Source organism: Pagrus major, chromosome 12 (genome assembly GCF_040436345.1).
Source record: "Pagrus major chromosome 12, Pma_NU_1.0".
NCBI classification, from domain to species: domain Eukaryota; kingdom Metazoa; phylum Chordata; class Actinopteri; order Spariformes; family Sparidae; genus Pagrus; species Pagrus major.
Genome location: NC_133226.1, coordinates 26,172,178 through 26,192,075, shown reverse-complemented (window position 1 = coordinate 26,192,075; position 19,898 = coordinate 26,172,178). Strand labels below are relative to the sequence as shown.

Genomic DNA, 19,898 nt, shown 5'->3' with positions numbered 1-19,898 from the left:
GCGTGTGCGTGCAGCCTGCTGTAATGAATATCTGTCAGGTAACTGAACTCCTCTCTGATGTCATGAAGGAGTAATTGAAACCTTGCTGAAGGGCTGCAGCCGTGGTGGACCCGACCGGATCCCCGCCTCTCACCGGACAGAAATTCCGCTATGGGGAGAGGATCGGCTGCGGGAACATGGCGCACTTACTCCGGATCAACTCTCCCCAGGAAAACCGTCGGAGCTCCGCCGCGTAGCGCACAACTTTACGCATCGTGTCTTTAACAAACTCCGGGCGGCTGTGGATCGTGTTACTGGCTCGTACCGGTTCGGATGGTGTTTGTTTCCCGTCCTGCCTCGCTGCTGCTGCTGCTTCTGCTGCTGCTGGGGGATGAAAGTTTGGAGCTGCCGGGTTTAGCAGAGAGGCAGCGGGATGGAAAAGCACAGGAGCAGGAAAGAAAAGGTAAAAAAAGACTGGGAATGGAAAAACACAACCGGCTACGTGTTTTTATGTGGTGGGGTTTTTTTTTTTTTTTTTTTACAAGATGGCCCAGTGCTGGTGGTGCTGGTGGTGCCGTGGATGTGATCTGATCTGCAGAAAAGTTACAGGAAGACAGAAAGAAAAGTTTATAGGAGTTATAGTGACAGTGAACAGAGCAGCAGGCAGGAGGAAGTACTCTCAGCCTCGGTCTGAGTAATCTGTTACAAGGAAAAGTACTCAATTTAGAAAAAATACACATTAAAGAGTTAAATGTTGCAGCTGGTAAAGTTTGAGCACATTTTTAAAGGAGCACTCTGTAGATTTGGGGAAGTAACTTTAATGAGAAGTGTAAGATACCAGACTAAAAGTGGAAAGATTGAGTTTTTCATCGATTAAATAACTAAACTAAAGTTTCACGACTGAGTAAACTGAAAACTTAGAGGAGCATTATGTAGTTTGGGGGAAGTATTGTTAATAAGAAGAGAAAGATCTTCACAAAACTAAACTTAAACAAACTAAATGACTGAATAAACTGACTATTCTAAAAAAACTGACTTTAAAGGAGCACTCTGTAGTTTTGGAGAAGAAGTTTTAATCAGAAGTGAAACATCTTCATTAACTAAATAACTAAACAAACTCTCTTTGTTTTCATGACTGAATAAACAAACTGACCTTAAAGGACAGCACACTTTATACTGTTTTACTGTGTTTATATGTGGCGGACCCTGCCACCTTTCTAACTTTAAACAGTGTTCTGATAATGGAACAATACATATTTCTGAGTTTGTATTATTACCTCATTCATATTGTAAATATTGAAATTATGAGTTTGAATTTCTTCTACAAAACTACGTAGTGCCCCTTTAAGTTACAGTATAGATTAGTTTATAAACTGCAGGCTGGCTTGTGAATTGACTCTTTAGTGTCAATAAAGTCTTCTTGATTATATTTTGTATTATGAATCTGGAAAGTTGTAAAAAGACAAAAAGCAGCTGTTGTCAAAACTTTACTTGAGTAAATGTTCTCACATCCCATCATGAATTATCTTCCTTATAAAAACGGTGTTGTAAAAAAATACCCAAAAGTCATACTTGAGTAAAAGTAAAGATATCATGTCAAAAAAATATGAATATATGAAAAGTACTTGCTTAAAAGTCTTAGAGTATCTGATATGAGCTGTACTTAAGTATCAAAAGTAACTTTCAGGCAATAAAATGTACTAAAAGTTGCAATATGTAAGAATTCGTCACTTGTCAAATTAATACTCTAAACACAATAACAAGAGTAACTGCTAACTGCTGCTAACAGTAGCCGCCATTAGCTAGTTAGCTCAGTTGGCCGTGCAGCTAGCGGTTCGGACTGGACGCTCGAGGACCAGCGTTTTCACCGCTAGCGCTACGGGAGCTTCGGACCAGGACGGTCGAAGGCTAGCTGGTTAGCATGCTAACGTCAGTAGTTCTCTCTGTAACAGAGTACATTTTAACATTTGCAACCAAAATTCTTACATATTACCCCTTTAAATATCAAAAGCAAATAAATGTAGTGGAGTATAAGTACAATATTTAACCTCCAAAATGTAAAGTATGTAAAGTCACTTTACAAAAAGCTAACGAGCCGCTTGTTTCTGTATTAATTAATAAATCAGTTTGTCTATGGAGGGCTGTTCAAAGTGCGGCCTGCGGGCCGAAGTCGGCCTCACACGAGGTCCAGTTTGGCCGACCAGCAACAACAAAGACTACAGAAAAATAAAAACATGTAATAATGTGGATGCTGGTTTATGTTTTGTGACGTAAAAGTGCTCTAATTATTATTTTTACCCAGCAAGTCAGTCAACGAAGGAAACTTGGGATCCTGGGAACATTTTGCCACCATTAAGTTTCAGTTTTGGCCCAAAGATGTGTAAAATCTGTCGAAACAGACATAAATGCCAAAAACGAGGAGTCCAAAACTGCTAAAACGTTCACTTTACTGTCATATATGACAGAGAAAACCAGAATCATCTGCAGAACTCTGAGTCCGGTTCTGAGCTGCTCTCACACAGAACAATTTACAGGAAGACAGAAACACTCACAGCTAAAAAACAAGGCCGAACAAAGAGAGGTTAAAAATAAACACACAACTATTATGTTCATACAAGAAGCTGGAAACGTGAACATGTATAAATATGTACACAAATATAAACACATGATAACAACGATAACAACAACGTACAGTTTGTATGTACAAGTGAAGAGTTTCTGACACAAGCTTCAAATACAGAAACATTTAAGTGCTTCAGAACAGTTTTCATGTACTTTTACTTTTCTATGTCTTAGAGGTAAATATTGTACTTTTTACTCTGCTTACGACTACTCGAGTACTTTAGTTACTTTGCAGATTACATGCTGCATCAGAGCCAAAGTGGAGGATTTTTCATTTCATTTATTTTATACGCGATCAGATCAAAAACACGCTGATTCTTATAATCAGAAAAACGGATAATTTACTGTGTAGTTTATTTTTTAACTCGTCGCCAGATACTTCAAGACTTTTACTCAAGTACTTGTTCGTGTGGGTGACTTTCACTTTACCAAAGTTGAATTTGTAGCACGATATCTTTACTTTCACTCAAGTAACTTTTACTTCACATAAATATACATCAGCTGATCTGCATCAAACCATCTTCGGCTGAGTCCAGGTGCCGTCAGCGCCGTGTACAGTGTCGACCACCTACAGTGGGACTGCACGAGGTCACGTTCAGGGACAGTTTCCTCCTTCAGGTTTTTCAGTTTCTGTCTGTGTCGTTCTCCAGGAATGTTCTCCCTCTGACCTGAACATGGGCTGGAGTACAGGGGAAGGGTGTGTGTGTGTGTGTGTGTGTGTGTGTGTGTGTGACTCTGACAGGACATTCATGTTGTGTTCCTGTCTTTTTTTATCCTTTTTGCATGTGTGTGTGTGTGAACTGTGTTGTTGCTCCGACTCTTTCCGGTCCACACTGCTGTTCTTCTTCTACACATTCAGTACATTTACTCAACAACCGTGTTAAAGTACAATTTCAGGCTACAGTAACACAACAGACTAACAATACAAGTGTAGAAGAAGTAAATGCTGAGATCAGAAATAAGACGAATACAAAAATATAGAAAAAGTTTTCATACTTTATTCTTCTGCTCCGGGACATATTATACTTTTCACTTCACTACTTTTGTGTCATAAGTTTCTTTCCAGAGTCACATTATGATATCATTAAAGCAACATTATGTAGAAATGTTACCACTGCGGTAAATACAAACTGCGGGTCTGTAACAGTTTGTACTGTAGCTGCTGACTACAAACAAAACTGATGACATCATAACGATGTTTTCTCCGTTAAACCCACTTTTATAGACTCGCTTTTACTGCTCTGAGACTATTTATCTGTTTTTAATTCCTCCCTCGTGTCTTTTTCTTTTTTTCTTACCGTCCTTTACTGCTTTTATCTGTTATCTTTAATCAGTTTATTGTCCTTTATTCCTTTTGCTGCTCATGATCGTTTTATCTGTTATTAATTTATTTGATGTGATGTCGTTATTGTTTTCATTATTTTATTTATTTCTATTTTTGCATTAATGTTCTTCTCTCTCTCTGTTTCTGTGATTTTATTCGTTTTACTTGTAATGACTCATATTGACTTTTTGTGTTTTTACAGTTTCTGTTCTTCCTTCTTGTTTTAACTTCATCTTAGACTTCTTTGTGTTTGTCTCGACTGTAATATTGTCTTTCAGAGTTTCCTGCTTTTGCTTAATTGTCAGAGCACTTTATAAACTCTTTATTTAAAGGTGCTGTACAAAAAAAGTTAATTATTAATATTATTATAATGTTATGTGTTGAAAACATGTAACGCTGTGATCCGACCCTCTCACTGAAGTTACATAGTGCAGAAACAAGTCTTAGAGACACTGACCCATCATAATGATCCTGAAGCTGTTATTTTAGTAAAGAAGGGACATAATGTTGCTTTAATTATGATATTCTTCCATTAATAAAGCTTTATTGATCACAAGGGGCAAATAAAAGTACTAAAAAATAGTCCCATATTTACCTGCTGCAGCCTTAAAGTAATAAACACATTACTGCATCAATAATCCAATAATTCAATATTTACTAATCATACATGTACATTTACTTTTCACAGTTTAGTTGCAGCGACACTCAGAATAACAAACTGTCGGTGGGAACGTCCCGCTGAGCGACTCGGTGCTGCTGACAACCCGTCACACGTGTGAGAGACGCCACCTTTAATGAGCTGCCACAGGAATATGCAGCGACACACACACAGGTGACACAACAACTGATGAAGCAGATTGTACAAACAGTAGTTCACAGCATCCTGTCGGGTTTTAAAGGAGAAGTTCACCCCAAAAATAAAAATCCAGTCATCATCTCCTCCCGTCATGCTGATGGAAAGTCAGGTGAAGTTTCCACAAAACATTTCTGGAGCTTCACAGCAAAACAGAGTCGCAGCATTCTGCTAAACAACTGAAGCAGATGGAGACTTGATTTAAAACGGAAAGGAACAACCAAAAAAACATAATACTCTGGCATAATCCAAATCTCCGGATGCCGAAGAGATCCCAAATTATACCCTCGATGCGCAGGCGAGCTCGTGGACCCACTTCAGACCGGGCTGCACGCTAACACTTTAGTTTAGCGGCTACAGTGATGATTTCGGTCTGAATAACATCTTTTTAAATCAATTTGGGATCTCAGGGCCTCCGGAGAGACGGCTCTCACCCTCTATACTGTCGACTTATTATTTTACACGAAGCGTACATATTATTTTCTGTTTCACTTTGCTTTGGCACTTAGGTTTAACCCACAAAAATACTTGTTTAGGTTTTAGGAAAAGATGGTTTGGGTAAAAAATAGAATATTTCACAATGTTGACTTGTTACACTGGTAAAAGTAGAAGTACTGATACAGCTTTCAGAGTACAGGCTCTGAAATGTACTCAGAGTATCAGAGTAAAAAGTCTCCCTCTGAAGGACATTTGTGGTCAAAGCTAACTGAAGCTCACGTCATATTAATATAATTCAAAGACTATTAAAGTTAAAGGTAGAATCAGTAGGATTTGTCCCAGCTGTTCCTGAACGCACCACAAAGATAGTTGATTGTTGAGTCTCATTCCCAGGACGTCAAATAGCCACATGTTGGGTTGGTAAAGCGTCCCGAGCAGCAACGAAGTGAGAACATAAGAAAACCTCTGCAGACACGAGACACTAACACGCCTTTTCTCCCCATTCCAGCCTCCCTCTCTGTCTGTTTACGTCTTCTTATGTCTTTGTTTCGTCTCGCTGCGTCTGAAATCAGTCATATAATCCACAATTCACCTCAAATGCATCAAACTAAAGTGACGAGCCTGTTTTGAAAATGTGAGGAGGAGAAAGTTCAGATGTTTGTGTTCAGATGTAGAGAGGAGAAGTCAAAAGTCAAAAGTCAGAAGAAAAAGAGTACAGATACCTGAAAAACATACTTAATTACAGTAACAAAGTATTTCTACCACCTCTGAACAAGGATTACTTCACTCATTTGTGTATTTGTCCCGAGTTGCAGAGCATTACATTACATAAAACATGAGTTGCAGGACGATATCAGATCGTGCGTGGGAACAAACTGGCGAGGTTAATGGAAAAACAGGAAAACAAGCAACACTGACTAAACAGCGGTAGGTGTTGTGACAAGATCAGACTCACTCCGCCTCCGGCTCCAACACTCGTACACAACTTTAACCTCTGCTCTGAGAAACAAACCTCTCGGACCGGTCGTTTTCACCCACACAACACCACAGAGCAGACTCCAGTGTAGTCAGACTTCTGTTTAAAACACTGTAACACAACAGTGTATATAACTGACCCAGTGATGTAAACTGAGTCCACGCTGAACTCCTCGCTGTACTTTTTACCTCGAAGCTCCGTTAACTGGTTCAACAGTAATAGGCTTAGAGATTTACGTCCTCGTTCCATAATCGTGATGTGTGGCCCTCTTTGTTTGTTTCACCAAACGACGCCCCGGTAACACGTTAAACAAGCTCTGCTTTACATCACATCTGTCATATTAGAACAAGTGTTTCATAACAACACGGTTCAGCCATGAAATGTGATGGCGTGTAAGAGAGCGGCTGAATAAATGAAGCTCCATCAGAGGACTGATTTATGGAAATCTGCTCAGTGAATTGTGTCACTGAACACCTCAGGCCTGCAGCTCCCGGTGAGGACGCTGAGCTCGTGTCCCTCGTGTTTCTTTGTGTGAATTTGGGATTATTTTATGGGAAGGATGCAGTGTTTTTTAATGCCTTAACGCTGGCGACAGCTGAGGCCCGAGGCATTTATTTTGTCTTGTTCGTCCGTCTCATTCTTGTGAACGTGATATCTCAAGAAACGCTTTGAGGGAATTTCTTCAAATTGGGCACAAACGTCTTCTTGGACTCATGAATGAACTGATTAGGGTTAGGTTCTCGTGATCGCCATACCTTAGGAACGCCTGGAGGAAAGCGGAGGAGTTGAAGTATCTCAGGGTGTTGTTCACGAGTGATGGAAAATTGGAGCGTGAGATGGGCAGGCGGTTTGGTGTGGTGGTGTCAGCAGTACTGCTGGCGTTGTGCCGGACCATCGTGGTGAAAAGGGAGCTGAAAGGCGAAGATCTCAATTTACCAGTCCATGTACGATCCAACCCTAACCTGTGGTCACGAGCTGTGGGCAGTGACCCAAAGAGCAAGATCGTGGATACAAGTGGCCGAAACGAGCGTCCTCCTTAGGATGGCTGGGCTCGGATTAGAGTCGCTGCGCCGTTGCGTAGAAAGGATTGGTGGTTCGGGCATTTGATCAGGATGCCTCCTGGATGGCTATTTTTACACAGTTATTATTCATTATATCAAAATATTTTTTTATGGCGGAGTGCTGAGGATGAATTGAGGAGGACAGAAGCTCTGTAGTCTGGTGGTACAACACTAAAGCAAAGTTCACTTCATCTTTTGTCGACAGGGGGCGCCAGAATCAGCAGAAAAGAAAGTTACTTGTAGTAGCTTTAAAGATAGTCTAATAAACAACTAACTAGATATGTGAAAACTGAAAAATCTAAGTTTTCAGTATCCTCAGTGTTCCTCAGTATCTCTGAAGCTCCGGCTGCAGACCTGGACTCTCTGTCACCAGCAGCATGAATAACTGTCCACAGTTAAGACTTAAATCTTGCTTTTAACGGCGTACAGCCTGATTGTGCTTGATTCCAAATTAATCACACCACCATCTGTCAGAGGCGTACTTAATTAAAACTGCCATGAACTCAACTGTGAGGAGAGAAGTTGTCGAGGTCTCAGGAGGCGCCGAAACTCAAGAAATTAATCTTTATTTTCGTGGCTGATGAGCCAAGATGAAGACGCTCGATGCCAAACGAAGTTGTTTGCTCCAGAAAACTCTTTTCAACAAGTGACAGCTCTGCTGAGTGCTGAAACTTCTCCCTCACTGATTGTTCTGCTCTCTAACCTGTGGCAGAAATCCTTCACGTGGAGCAGGACTGCACCGTGACAGGCTGAGAGTCACGTGGTTTCAGCTTTCAGAGTCTTTAAAGTCTGAACTGACAGCTGCTGATGAAACGTGATGATGATGATGATGATGATGATGATGATGAGGATCATCATGTTCAAAAGTCTCAACTGGTTTTACTGGACACCTTCTCCGTCCGTCCGTCTGTCCATCCATCCATCCATCCATCCATCCATCTGTCCATCCAACCAACCACCCATCCATCCATCCGTCTATCCAATCATCCATTCAAACATCCATCCAGCCATCCATCCGACCACCCATCTATCCAAACATCCATCCATCCATCCCTCCGTCCTCCCGTCCATTGGTTGACAGTGGTCTGATCCAGTTTGTTGTCCGCAGCACAAACTCTCCTGTGAGTCGACAAACATTTTTTTTTTTTCTCTGCTGAAGTTTTTCTTGAAGTTTATTTCCAGTGAATCATCAGAGCCTCCAAACAACTCTGCCTCTCGCTCAAAGCCGTTGGGTGATGCATTTTTTAAGTTTTAGGAATCCCTCCAGTCTGCACATTTTAAGTGTATATCTGAACAATCATGTGTGTGTGTGTGTGTGTGTGTGTGTTACACACAGAGAGAGAGAGAGAGAGAGAGAGAGAGAGAGGGAGAGAGAGAGAGAGAGAGAGGGAGATAATGAAGGCCTTGGTGTAAGGCTCTGGTGAAAGGACAAATTTGGAAACACCAGATCAGGGAGGGAGGCAGCGTTTCAATGTTAAAGCTACAGAGAACAAACCTCAGCGAGCTTCAGCAGCTGTGACAGAAGCGAATGAGAAGAACAGAAGCCTCATCTGACGCTCTGAGTCTGACTTTCCTTCTCTCTGTTTGTCCCTCGGAGGAATTCAAGCCCAAAAAGAAAAAGTGCACGCAGCAGTTCGGTGTCCCATTTGCCAGAAACTACAGTATCATATCATGCAAATGAGGCTGCTGCAGTTTGGGCCGAATTCTGCCTGCAATAAGTTGTTTTTTTATGACTTATGTAACAGCAGCCAAAAGCACATTTCTTCTGTCTTTCTAACTTTTTTTTTTTTATTTATTTTTTTCTACAACACTGTGGGCACAAAGCCTCTTCTCATCTGGTCAATCTTTACAAGGCTCTCTGAATGACACAGCTCAAAATATAACATAATCAGTTTATACTCGACTGGCAGGTTTTCTGTTTCTCAGTCGTCAGTCAAAGTTAGAAAAGAGAGAAAGTTAGAAAATCCTCAAGCTTCAGAAGCTCGAGCAGTTAATCAATCAAACCAGCTCTCTGTTGATGATTTATGGAGTTGTTGTTATAATCGTTCTCTCTTGTCCCTCCCCTCCTCTTCCCCTCCTCAGTTCTCTCTGTTTGGTTCTCGCTCCACCGGCAGAACCACCAACCCTCCCTCTTCATCCTCCTCCTCTTCCTCCCCTGTGATCCCTTCGGTGAAGAGGGCGGACCGGCCGCCCTGCTCCGGCGCCCCCGGCCTGAGCAAAGCCGAGTTCCTGGAGCGCGTGCGCCGCAGTAACCAGGCCTGCCAGCAGGGGGAGTACGCCCTGGCTGTGCATCTCTACAGCGAGGCCCTCACCGCCGACCCCCAGAACTGCATCCTGTACAGCAACCGCTCGGCAGCCTATCTCAGACTGGGCCAGTACAGCACGGCTCTGGACGACGCAATCAAAGCACGTCTCATCAACCCCAAATGGCCCAAGGTAAGAGGTTTGACCCCTGGCGACCCCTCGCCGCCCAATCACACTCCTCGAACGAGAGCGTGATGGAGATGCTGCGGCTGCAGCGGGGAATGGGTTTAATGTGGCAGCAGAGTGGATGTGTCCATTAAGTGGACGGTTCGATGAGCTCTTCATGATGCGTTTCTCTCTGTGGGAGCTTCTTCCTCTTCTACGAAGTATCTTAGATCTGCTGTCAGACGTAATGTTTGCTTTTTTTCCTGTTGTTGTCCAACTTAGCGCCTGAGAGACTTTAACTGGGCGCTCAGAGAGAAGGAAAAGGAGTCCTTATTTCCCCTCTGTCCGTCTCCAGATCCTGTCTCTCAGCTTGTTTTTGCTGTACTTGTGATTGTTACCGGTGTACGGGAGCTGAACACAAGCCTGCTATTTAGACGCCGCAGTCCACATGTTGTGCTTTTATAGCGTATAATGTTAAGCTTGTGCTGAATAGTCTTTTTCTTTGTTTGACAAGTGTATTTGAGATGCAGGACACACATATAACTCAGCGTAATGAGATATGTCTGTAAATATGCTGGTGGAAGGAGAGCCAGTGTGACGACAGTGATGGTGATGGAGACCTGAACGAGGAGGCAGACTGTCAGAGGATGGCGGATAATGGAGTTCAGATGTCGGGTTGGACAGTGTAAAGAAGGATGATAGAAGATTTTTGCTCTGTTATTTCTGGTTGTATCACAGTGAACAACACTGTGTCGACCACTTCCTGCTCTGCTGCTGTCACATTTGATTTAAAACCATTCAAACACACCAATCTGTTCTGACGAAGCCCGTCGGATCAGCGCCAGACTTTGAAGCCAGTTTTCGGAGCGGCCAAACTGTGAAATTACAACGTCATGTGGTGACGGCGGCCTGAAAATACTCCTTCTATAAGCTAACAGTGAAAGAAGCGTCTGTAAAACGCTGGATACATCTTCAACTCCTGCACAATGATCAGGATCTGAGCCTTTCTGTCCAGTTCAAGTTAGCTCGATGCTAAAACGTAAGTTAGCCGGCTCAGTCGGTTGTCATATTAATAAAATTCAAAGACTATTAAAGTTAAAGGTAGAATCAGTAGGATTTGTCCCAGCTGTTCCTGAACGCACCACACAGATAGTTGATTGTTGAGTCTCATTCCCAGGACGTCAAACAGCCACATGTTGGGTTGGTAAAGCGTCCCGAGCAGCAACAAAGTGAGAACATAAGAAAACCTCTGCAGACATGAGACACTAACACGCCTTTTCTCCCCATTCCAGCCTCCCTCTCTGTCTGTTTACGTCTTCTTACGTCTGAAATCAGTCTCGTGATGTTGGGAAGGCGGCGTGCGATGACGCCAAATAAAAATAATCCATAATTCACCTCAAACGCATCAAACTAAAGTAACGAGCCTGTTTTGAAGCTGTGAGGAGGAGAAAGTTCAGATATTTGTGTTCATGTAGAGAGGAGAAGTCAGAAGTAATGTGGAAACAGCGTGGAGATCTACTGCAGATCATTTATCATCTAAACATCGCCCGGTCTGACTTTTTTATCCTCATTGCTTCTGAAGTCGTGAAAATTACATGAACTACTTTCACAGTTTTAATTTCCAGCGGCGTGCGGCAGACCCGCTGATGTGTGCCGTGTTATTAAAATGTGCAGTTTCCCCATTCAAAGTCCTTCTTCACCCCTTGAAGTGGCTCTTTACATGCGCCAACACAGTGAGGAAGTAAAAGGCTGGTGAGGGCTCGGGGACTCCTTTTAAAGCCATTCAGAGGAGGGGGAAGCAGGCAGGCAGGCAGGCAGGCAGGCAGGCAGGAGACCGGGCCTGCCAGGCTACCTCTGTCTGGACGACTGGGGCCGGGCCAGCTCGACTCCACTTCCTTTCTCTGTGAGAGAGAATGGACGGAAGTGGTGTTTGGGTGTGTATATGCGAGTGTGTGTGCGAGCGAGAGAGCTTTGCACGGCTGTTATTTTGTTTTTCAAACCCCGGCTAGGCCTTGGCCTGAGTTTGGCACTTAAAGACAATAACAGAAGCAGCATTCCTTTGTGTGTGTGTGTGTGTGTGTGTGTGTGTGTGTGTGTGTGTGTGTGTGTGTTTGTGTGTGTGTGTGTGGTTTGTATAGCGGCGGTGTCATAGCAGTGGGCTTGCCGCTGCATTCGCCGTGGGTCAAAGACAAGGTCAAGACTAATGAAGTACCAATAAGAGAGAGTCTTTCTGAGGGCGACTTTTACTTCTGCTTGAGCTCTCTCTTTCTGCGTTTCGCCGGGCGCCTTTTTTCTTTTCTTCTTCTTCTGTTTGCCTCCCACAGTTTGTCCCGTTGCTGCCCCCGTCGACTCCTCTGTTGGCACAACAGGCTCAAACACACACTGACTGCATCACACACACACACACACACACACACACACACACACACACACACACACACACACACACACACACACACTCGACCATGGGAACAGAGGGGTGTAACTGGTCAAAAAGTCGCATGTGTTTGTGTGCTTATCTGGATACCGACGCGGTACAGAATAACAGAACTTCTTTGCATTTTAATGTTGTTTTCTCGTCGTTTTGTGCAGCTTTATCTCTTTTTCGTCGGTGCTTTCAGCGCCGAGCTTTAGAGAGACCCTTTTGTTTTCTTTGTGATTCAAATGAAGTCACATCACAGATGTAAAAACTGCAGCCGGAGCTGAAAGCCTTTTCCTTTGACTCGTCTGAGTGTTTTTCTCCTACAGACTCGACTGTTTTGTGTCTGAATGTTTGCTGTCATCCGCACACTCGCTCTGTGTGTTTTTGTGGAGTTATTGGGTGCTTTCTGAAAGAGGCTTTTATTCCCCCCCTCCCGTACAGGTGCATTTATTCAGATCCTTAAGCTCACAGTGGTCTGAGAAAACTTTTTGCTTCTCCACATAAACTGCTTGTACTGTTTTTGGTCTCTCAAATAAAGACGTCTGTTCGGTCTAGAGGAGATAATGGAGGCACAGCGGCAGATCTACAGCTGCGCCGCCGATCCGTATCTGAAGGATAAGAAAGGCTCGGGAGTTACCCGTGTCGACTGAGATTGAGGGTGCTGGTGAGAAATGGTTGATAGCACACAGGCAGGTGGAGCTTTCTCTCTCAGCAGATGGAGGTTGTTCAGTTTTTTTTCTTCTGAGCTCTTTAAAGGTGCAGAAAAGTGATTCTGGAGAAATGTGTTGAGTCTCAGGTGGTTAATTACTGATGCACTGGGTTTATCTGGTTTTCAAATATTGACACTTTTAACAAGCTGGAAATGAGACTCAACAATTTACTATCTCACGTATTGCACGTTTACAGATATAGCAGATTTTATAACAATGACAGGTGTTTTTTGGGCCACTTTCAGGCAGCAGAAACCAGCACGAACATCAGAATATCCAGTTGTTTCGCGCTTACAAATGTTGAAACACAGTCCTGAGCAGTGGTCTCTGGCTTGGCTCCCGTCCTCTCACAACCAACCCCCCTCCTCCTCCTCCAGACACGTATTGTTGAAGTGTTGATATGATATTTATTAAATCCCTTCAGGTTTTGGATTCTTGGGAGTTAAAGCCGCCTCGGACTTGAGGAAATTTTAACTTTTTGCTATTTTCACTGTTCCCTGGAGAGAAATAGTGAAGGTCTGCTGTGAGCACTGAACTCACTGAGCATGCTTGCTAACATTAGCTTACGCGGCTAGCCTAGATAAACACTGCATGAGTCACGCAAATAAACACAAATGTTCCTGCTGCCACACTCGCTTCACTGTTGATGTTTACACTGTAAAACCACCTCCACTGCTGCTGAAAATCTGATGTGACTCAGGACGAGGTAATGTTTTAAAGTTTTATTTAACCTTAAATTCAGTCGTACTCGTGGATTTCCCCTTTCCCGGAAAATGTGATCAAATGAAACGCTCCGTTAACTTGAGTAAACTTGTGGATTTCTCTGGTTTGAACATTGTTGGAAACATCTGGGATAATAGAAGTAAACAAAGGTCGAGTCGGTTTGACTAAAGACGGACTCATCAAGAGAATATGCTTAAAATAAGGACTGCAACTATCTAAATTTTCATTCTTGATTAATTGATTAGATATTTGGTCTATAAAATGTCAGAAAACGCTGAAAAATATCGATCAGTGTTTCCCAAAACCCACGATGACGTCCTCAAATGTCCTGTTTCGTCCACAACCAAACGATATTCAGTTTACTGTCACAGAGGAGGAAAGAAACTGGAAAATATTCAGTTAACAAGCTGGAAACCTTTTTATCTTAAAAAATTACTCAAACTGAATAAAAAAATGAATAGTTCATAGTTTAGGACTTCAGTTTTCAGTGCAAATACTTTCTACAGAAGTAAAGTTCCCCGTGAAAAGTCAGGAGATGCATCAAAACCAGCACAAATCAAAGCAGAACCTTCAGAAGAGAGTGACATTAAAAGGTTTTCTTGTAATTTGGTGGACTGACCCTTTAAACAGGTGGTTGTAAGTAAGTTTCCTGAAGTCCTAAAGTGTTTTCCTGAACATTGTGCTCTGGTAGTCGTCGCTGTAATCAGATGATCAGATCGGCTCTGTGCTCTGAAGCAGCAGCCGGCCAGATGGCAGCCAGCTACGCCTGTTTACGCAGAAGGCCGCGGAGCCGCTCAGGCTTCCCCTGTCATTAACAAACTACTCTCCAACCACACGCTGCAAAAATATTACCGACATACGTGCAGAGAAAGCAGAGAGGACCGTGCACTGAAAACAGGAAGGTTTCCCCACATGACACAGTTTATTATTATCTGACCCGACCGAGGGAGAAGGACTCGCGTTCGGGTTCCTCCCCGGTCGTCGGACGACTCCACGGTGTCGTGACTTCGCTCCCCGGACTGCGTCGGCGTGATGGTAATGTTCTCTGCTGTGTTCGTGCCATATCTGAAATTGTGTCATGGAGAACTCGGGCCGGGTCAGCGGGGTAATCCAGGACTTAGTGCAGACCATGTGAGGAGAGTGATTGAAGTCTCCAGCAGGGAGATATTTCACTGAACGAGCTGCACTGAAACCACTTCACGTACACAAAACAACACTGTGATCAGACTGTGTCGCGTTCACCTGTGAGGTCACGAGTTACTCTCTACGTGTTTGGACTTTTTGACCGACTTTTGGGTTTTGGACTGTTGATTTTATGAAAACAAGCAATCTGAAGACGGTTCTGTTTGGTGCAGGGAGAGATCCTATTTTCTTTCACTGAAGGGGAAATACCACAAGTGGAAACATCATTTTTTTGGGGCTATTTTGCTTTTATAAAATGTAACACACATTCAATTAGCTCGCATCATTTGTATGACCAGACTCCCTTTAAAAATCGCTCAATTTAGTGAGTCGTTAAGTCAGGAGAGACTTTATAAACTGTGATAAATGCTGTCTACATCACATTCGTAACTATTTGGACCTTCCTGTTAATTCGGCAAATGTTTTCACATGAGGATATTTCGTCGTATCGGTTTCTACCAGCCGAATAAAGAAAGACTCAAAGAAGATTTCACTTTGGTTTTAATGCACAGTTAAAGGAGCAGTCTGTAGTTTTGAGGAAGAAATGTTAATGAGCAGAGAAAGATCGTCATTGGCTGATTATTTTTTCTGTCTAAACAAACTAAATAAACAAACTCTCTTTGTTTTCATGACTGAATAAACAAACTGATTTACTGGTTTATACTGTTTTACTTTGTTTATATGTGGCGGACCCTGCCACCTCTCTTTCTTATTTTCCTCTGAGAGCTTATGGAAAAAATAAATATTTCTGAGTTTGTATTATTGCCTCATTAATATTGTAAATATTAAAATACTGAATTTCTTCTCCAAAACTACACAGCGCTCCTTTAAAACACAAAATATCACAAAACTTATTGTCTTAATGTCAGAAATCAGCTCGGGAAGTTTTCTGGTGATATCTATTAGTTACGGGACAGTTACTCCACTTTAAGCTGATGTGAAATATGAGATATAGATACAATATCTCACCTGCTGCCTTGTCAAAATAAATATAAAACACAAAGTAACTTATTTTTGAGGTAAAAACACGTCAAACATGAAAGTTCAGTCTTTAGACGATCGCTACTCGATTGGCACAACTTGAAATTTCATAATAATTTTGCAGAACGTGTCCAAGAAAAAACTTCAGTTAGAAACTTAATTGTGTTGATTTTTGTGCTTCTTTACAACCCAAGTAAGCGTCCATTAATTATTCATTCACAGCTTGGATACCACGTATATACTTAATATATGTGTAATAGTACGCTCGCCTGAATAATCACTTCAGCTGACCTGATGTGAACTAAAGTAAAGTAAGGCCCTCCAGGCTGCGCAGCAGTTAGTTTGAATTAAGGGTTTTAAAATCAGATTTTTTTTATTGAGCACAGAGAAAATGAACACTTACAGCTGCTGCATCTCATTTTCAGTTTGAGAGAACAGCCTGTGTATTCAGTTATTAAGAAAATCAATATTTCTGAGTTTGTATTATTAGGAAAATCAGGAAAAAGACTCCGGCACACCGTCCACTTCACTCGCAATTAAGTTTAATGACGTTTCGGTACTTAGACCTTCATCAGGTTATCTCTGAGTTATGACGTTGTATCTGAGTTTGTATTATTACCTCATTAATATTGTATTTATTAACTTTGCTTACTGACATCTACTGACATATTGAAGTGAATATAGCCTGTGGGAGGGACTGAGGTGTGAGGAGAGGAGGCGAGGAGAGGAGGCGAGGATGTACAACCTGCAGCTGTAAGTGTACATTTTCTCTGTGCTCAATAAAAAATCTGATTTTAAAAGGAAACAGACTCAAACCCTTAACTCCTCGAGGGCCTTACTTTACTTTAGTTCACATCAGGTCAGCTGAAGTGATTATCCAGGCGAGCGTACTATTACACATATATTAAGTGTATATGTGGTATCCAAGCTGTGAATGGATAATTAACGGAGGTTTGCTTTTTCCTTCAAGGAAGCAAAAACAAAAATCACCACACTTACCTGACTGGAATAACTTCTCTGAACTCTGTCACTGTGTTTTAATGAAGATCTTTCTCTTCTGGTTTAAATGTCTTCCACAAAACTACACACTGCTCCTTTAAAATAGCAATATTTACCACCTTCTCAACTTCTGGACCTGTTAAATGAAAGTTTGATCTTACAGTGATCTTTTTAAATAATTCGGAGTCCTGCTCCCACCGTGGTTTGTTTACTCCAGCTGTGTTTCACGCCTTCTGCAAAGGATCCACCTGTACATCCTCGCTCGCATCTCCTCCAGCCGACCTCCTCTCTCCTCGAGATGCGTTGAAGGGAGACATCCGTGCTGAGATTGATTTTCTGGCTCACAGGCGGGAGACGAGGAGACGAGGAGACACAAAGTAGAGATCTGAGACGAGCCCCTTGTGTCGTGTAAAAGTTAAAGGATGAGAGGAACCATTGATTTTTCTCTGCAGCCACTAGAGAGCAGCACTGACGTGTTGGGGAAACCGCCTGGTCACAATCTCACAGAGCTCAAACACAACTTTTCCTTTGTTCCAGCCCGTCAGCGGCCCTCTCATGACCCACATCACATGAGGCTCTGCAGCGACCAAACATGCACAATTTAGTAATCCAACCAGGACTAATAGGCTTCCCAGAGCTGCACAGATAAGTGTAATAATCACTCCACCTTCTCTCTCCTGTTTCTTTATCGCTCTCATTAGCAGCAACAGCTCCAGATGAAGCTGCTTCTCAGCTTCCTGTCTGTAAAGTAAATGTGATAACATGTTTGCAAGAAAAAAAAAAAAGTGCACATCAGCAGCAAATAACCTGCTGCTCGCTCCGTCTCACACAGGCAGACTCACACCAGCTCTCGCCTGCAGAGTGTAATGAGTTGGAGGAGTCGGGCCTAATTGTCTGGTATTAATCGGAGATATGCTCCTGCTTCTCCGCTCGCAGCGTTTGGTTCATACGCCGCTGTAAGACATCTGCCGAGGCACAGCCAGACTCGGCCCAAACTCTGCTGTCTCAGCAACCGTCGTGTGCTGCTGGAGTGGGTTTTTTTAGCGGTTTCTTTATCCTCCCTCTGTGCTCATCTCTCACAGCCGGGTGCCTCGGCTGTCTGAGCAAAGAGAATTGCAGAGGAAGGAGAAAGATAACAGCAGTGGGAGATAATGAAAGAGTGACTGGGTCGGACTTGAACATGGTGGTGGTGTGACTGCTATCACAGAGAGAAGTGAATGTCACAGAAGGAGGATTTAGGTCTCAGCTCTTGTTTTTTCTTCTCATAATAAACCCAGTTTAAGAAACAACTGACTAGTACGAGCAGCTCGTGGTCGAATGTAAAGTTAAGTTATTGTGTCTCCTACGATACCGAGGTGAGATCTGGAGAGCTGGTGAGATCTCCGGGGCCCGGAAACACAAGTAGTCTGAAGATGAGACAGAAATCCTGAAAGGTTATTGGTCCAAACTTTACGTTGTGAACATCCACAGTTTCATGTTCTTGGTATTATTTATTTTTCTGTTGCACTTTCTTCCTTTTGCCCACAAATAAATCAGTTTGTACAGCCCGTCCTCACCAGAAAAACAGCTGTTCAAGACCTTTATATTTACGTTTTATTGTTAGATGGCGACCTCTAGTGGCCGTAGCAATTATCAGGGGAGCAAAGGAGGCATTCAGGTGTCATAGTAAACACAAAAGGAGGGCGATGGGGATGGTGGTTGGGACAATTGATGAGTTTGATTATGGATTAATCTGCTGATTATTTTCATGGTTAACCGATTAACGGTTTCGTCTTTGTTGAGTCCAAAGTGACGTCCTCAAATTTCTTCTTTTGTCCAACCAGCAGTCCAAAGACTCTTCGTTTACTGTCAGAAAGACCGTCACTAGAGTCCAACCAGTAGTACATTTTTGGGGCCGATGCCGACACAGATATAAGGGAGTTAAAAAAGAAATGAAACAATAAATGTAATTGATAATTTAATAATAAAAAATTACCCCTTTTTTTCTAATTATATACATAAAAGACCCGAAGTGACGTCTTCACATCACTTCTTCTGTCCAACCATCAGTCCAAAACCCAAAGACTCTTCATCTACCGTCATAAATCACAAAGAAAAGCACAGAAATCTTCACGTTTAGGAAGCTGGAACCAGAAAATGTTTGACAATTTTTCTTTCAAAATGACTGAAATGATTAGAATCGGACCGATACTCGATGTCTGGGGCCGATGCCGACACGGATATGAGGGAGAAATAGTTCCTGATATTAATAAATATCAGGAACTATTTCTGCAGTGATCCCTCACACTTAAAACAGTTTCAATTTCGCTGCATATGAGACAACAAACACACTGACACAATACATCTGTCTGTGATAGGCAAAGATCTAATACATCTACAGAATTTCCCAGAAAAGCCCTGAGGTGACGACTTTAGATCGCTTCTTTCCAAAGACTCTTCATTTACTATCATACATGACAGAAAAGCAGCAAATCCTCACATTTAAGAAGCTGGAACCAGCAAGTGTTTGACATATTTACTTGAAAAATGACTGAAAGGATTAAGAAAGGATTAATCGGTGAACAAGAAAGTTGGCGACTAATTTTCTTTGAATCGATGAATCGAGGGATTCGCCCTCCGGGTCCATCTTTGTTTCACTGGAGAGGTGGAAATGTCAAAGATTCATCCTCTGGGGAACATGAGCGTCAGTGCAGAAGTGAGTAGTAGGTGATATTTCAGTCTGGACCAAAGTGTTCGACTGACAGCCATCCCTAAAAAATCTAAATGTTGATAACCAGAATCATCCCTCAGCTGTGTTTGGACCCTGACGGGCTGTTTATACCGTCTCTCCGCGCTTTGCTTCGGGGGCTGTCGTCCTCGTCGTGGGTTCTGGGATTTCTGGGTTCCCTCTCAGTATCTGGAGCAGCGCCGCCCCGGAGTAACAGAGCTGCGAAAGAAAAACAGAAAGAAGAGAGGAGAGGTAAACAGCAGCGAGAGTGACTCGCTAATAAAGGGCTGTACGTTGCTATTTCCAGACGGGAGGTTGAGGTTAATGAACAATCACATATTTGGGACTCCTGTGATGTCTGTGGAGGCGGGCCGGGTTTTGGGTCTGAGCTTCAAAGAGAGCACTTTTTGGGGGGGAATGTGATGGGAGTGTGTGTAATACGAGCACATCCGGGCTCGTGGCCTCCTTTTAACGAGGTGTACTTAAAATAATGAAACTGCAGCATAAATCAG

At 42.7% G+C, this 19,898-nt stretch overlaps 1 protein-coding gene across 1 annotated transcript in view; it reads left to right on the top strand.

Moving 5' to 3' along the window:
- The first annotated feature begins 178 nt into the window (after positions 1-178).
- The window catches only part of ttc28 (tetratricopeptide repeat domain 28), a 113,101-nt gene continuing 93,381 nt past the window's right edge, over positions 179-19,898 (top strand). Inside the window, exons 1-2 of the mRNA XM_073478525.1 lie at positions 179-442; positions 9,336-9,689. Coding sequence (XP_073334626.1) covers positions 413-442; positions 9,336-9,689 — 384 coding nt within the window. The 5' untranslated portion in view covers positions 179-412. The remainder of the gene's footprint in view (positions 443-9,335; positions 9,690-19,898) is intronic.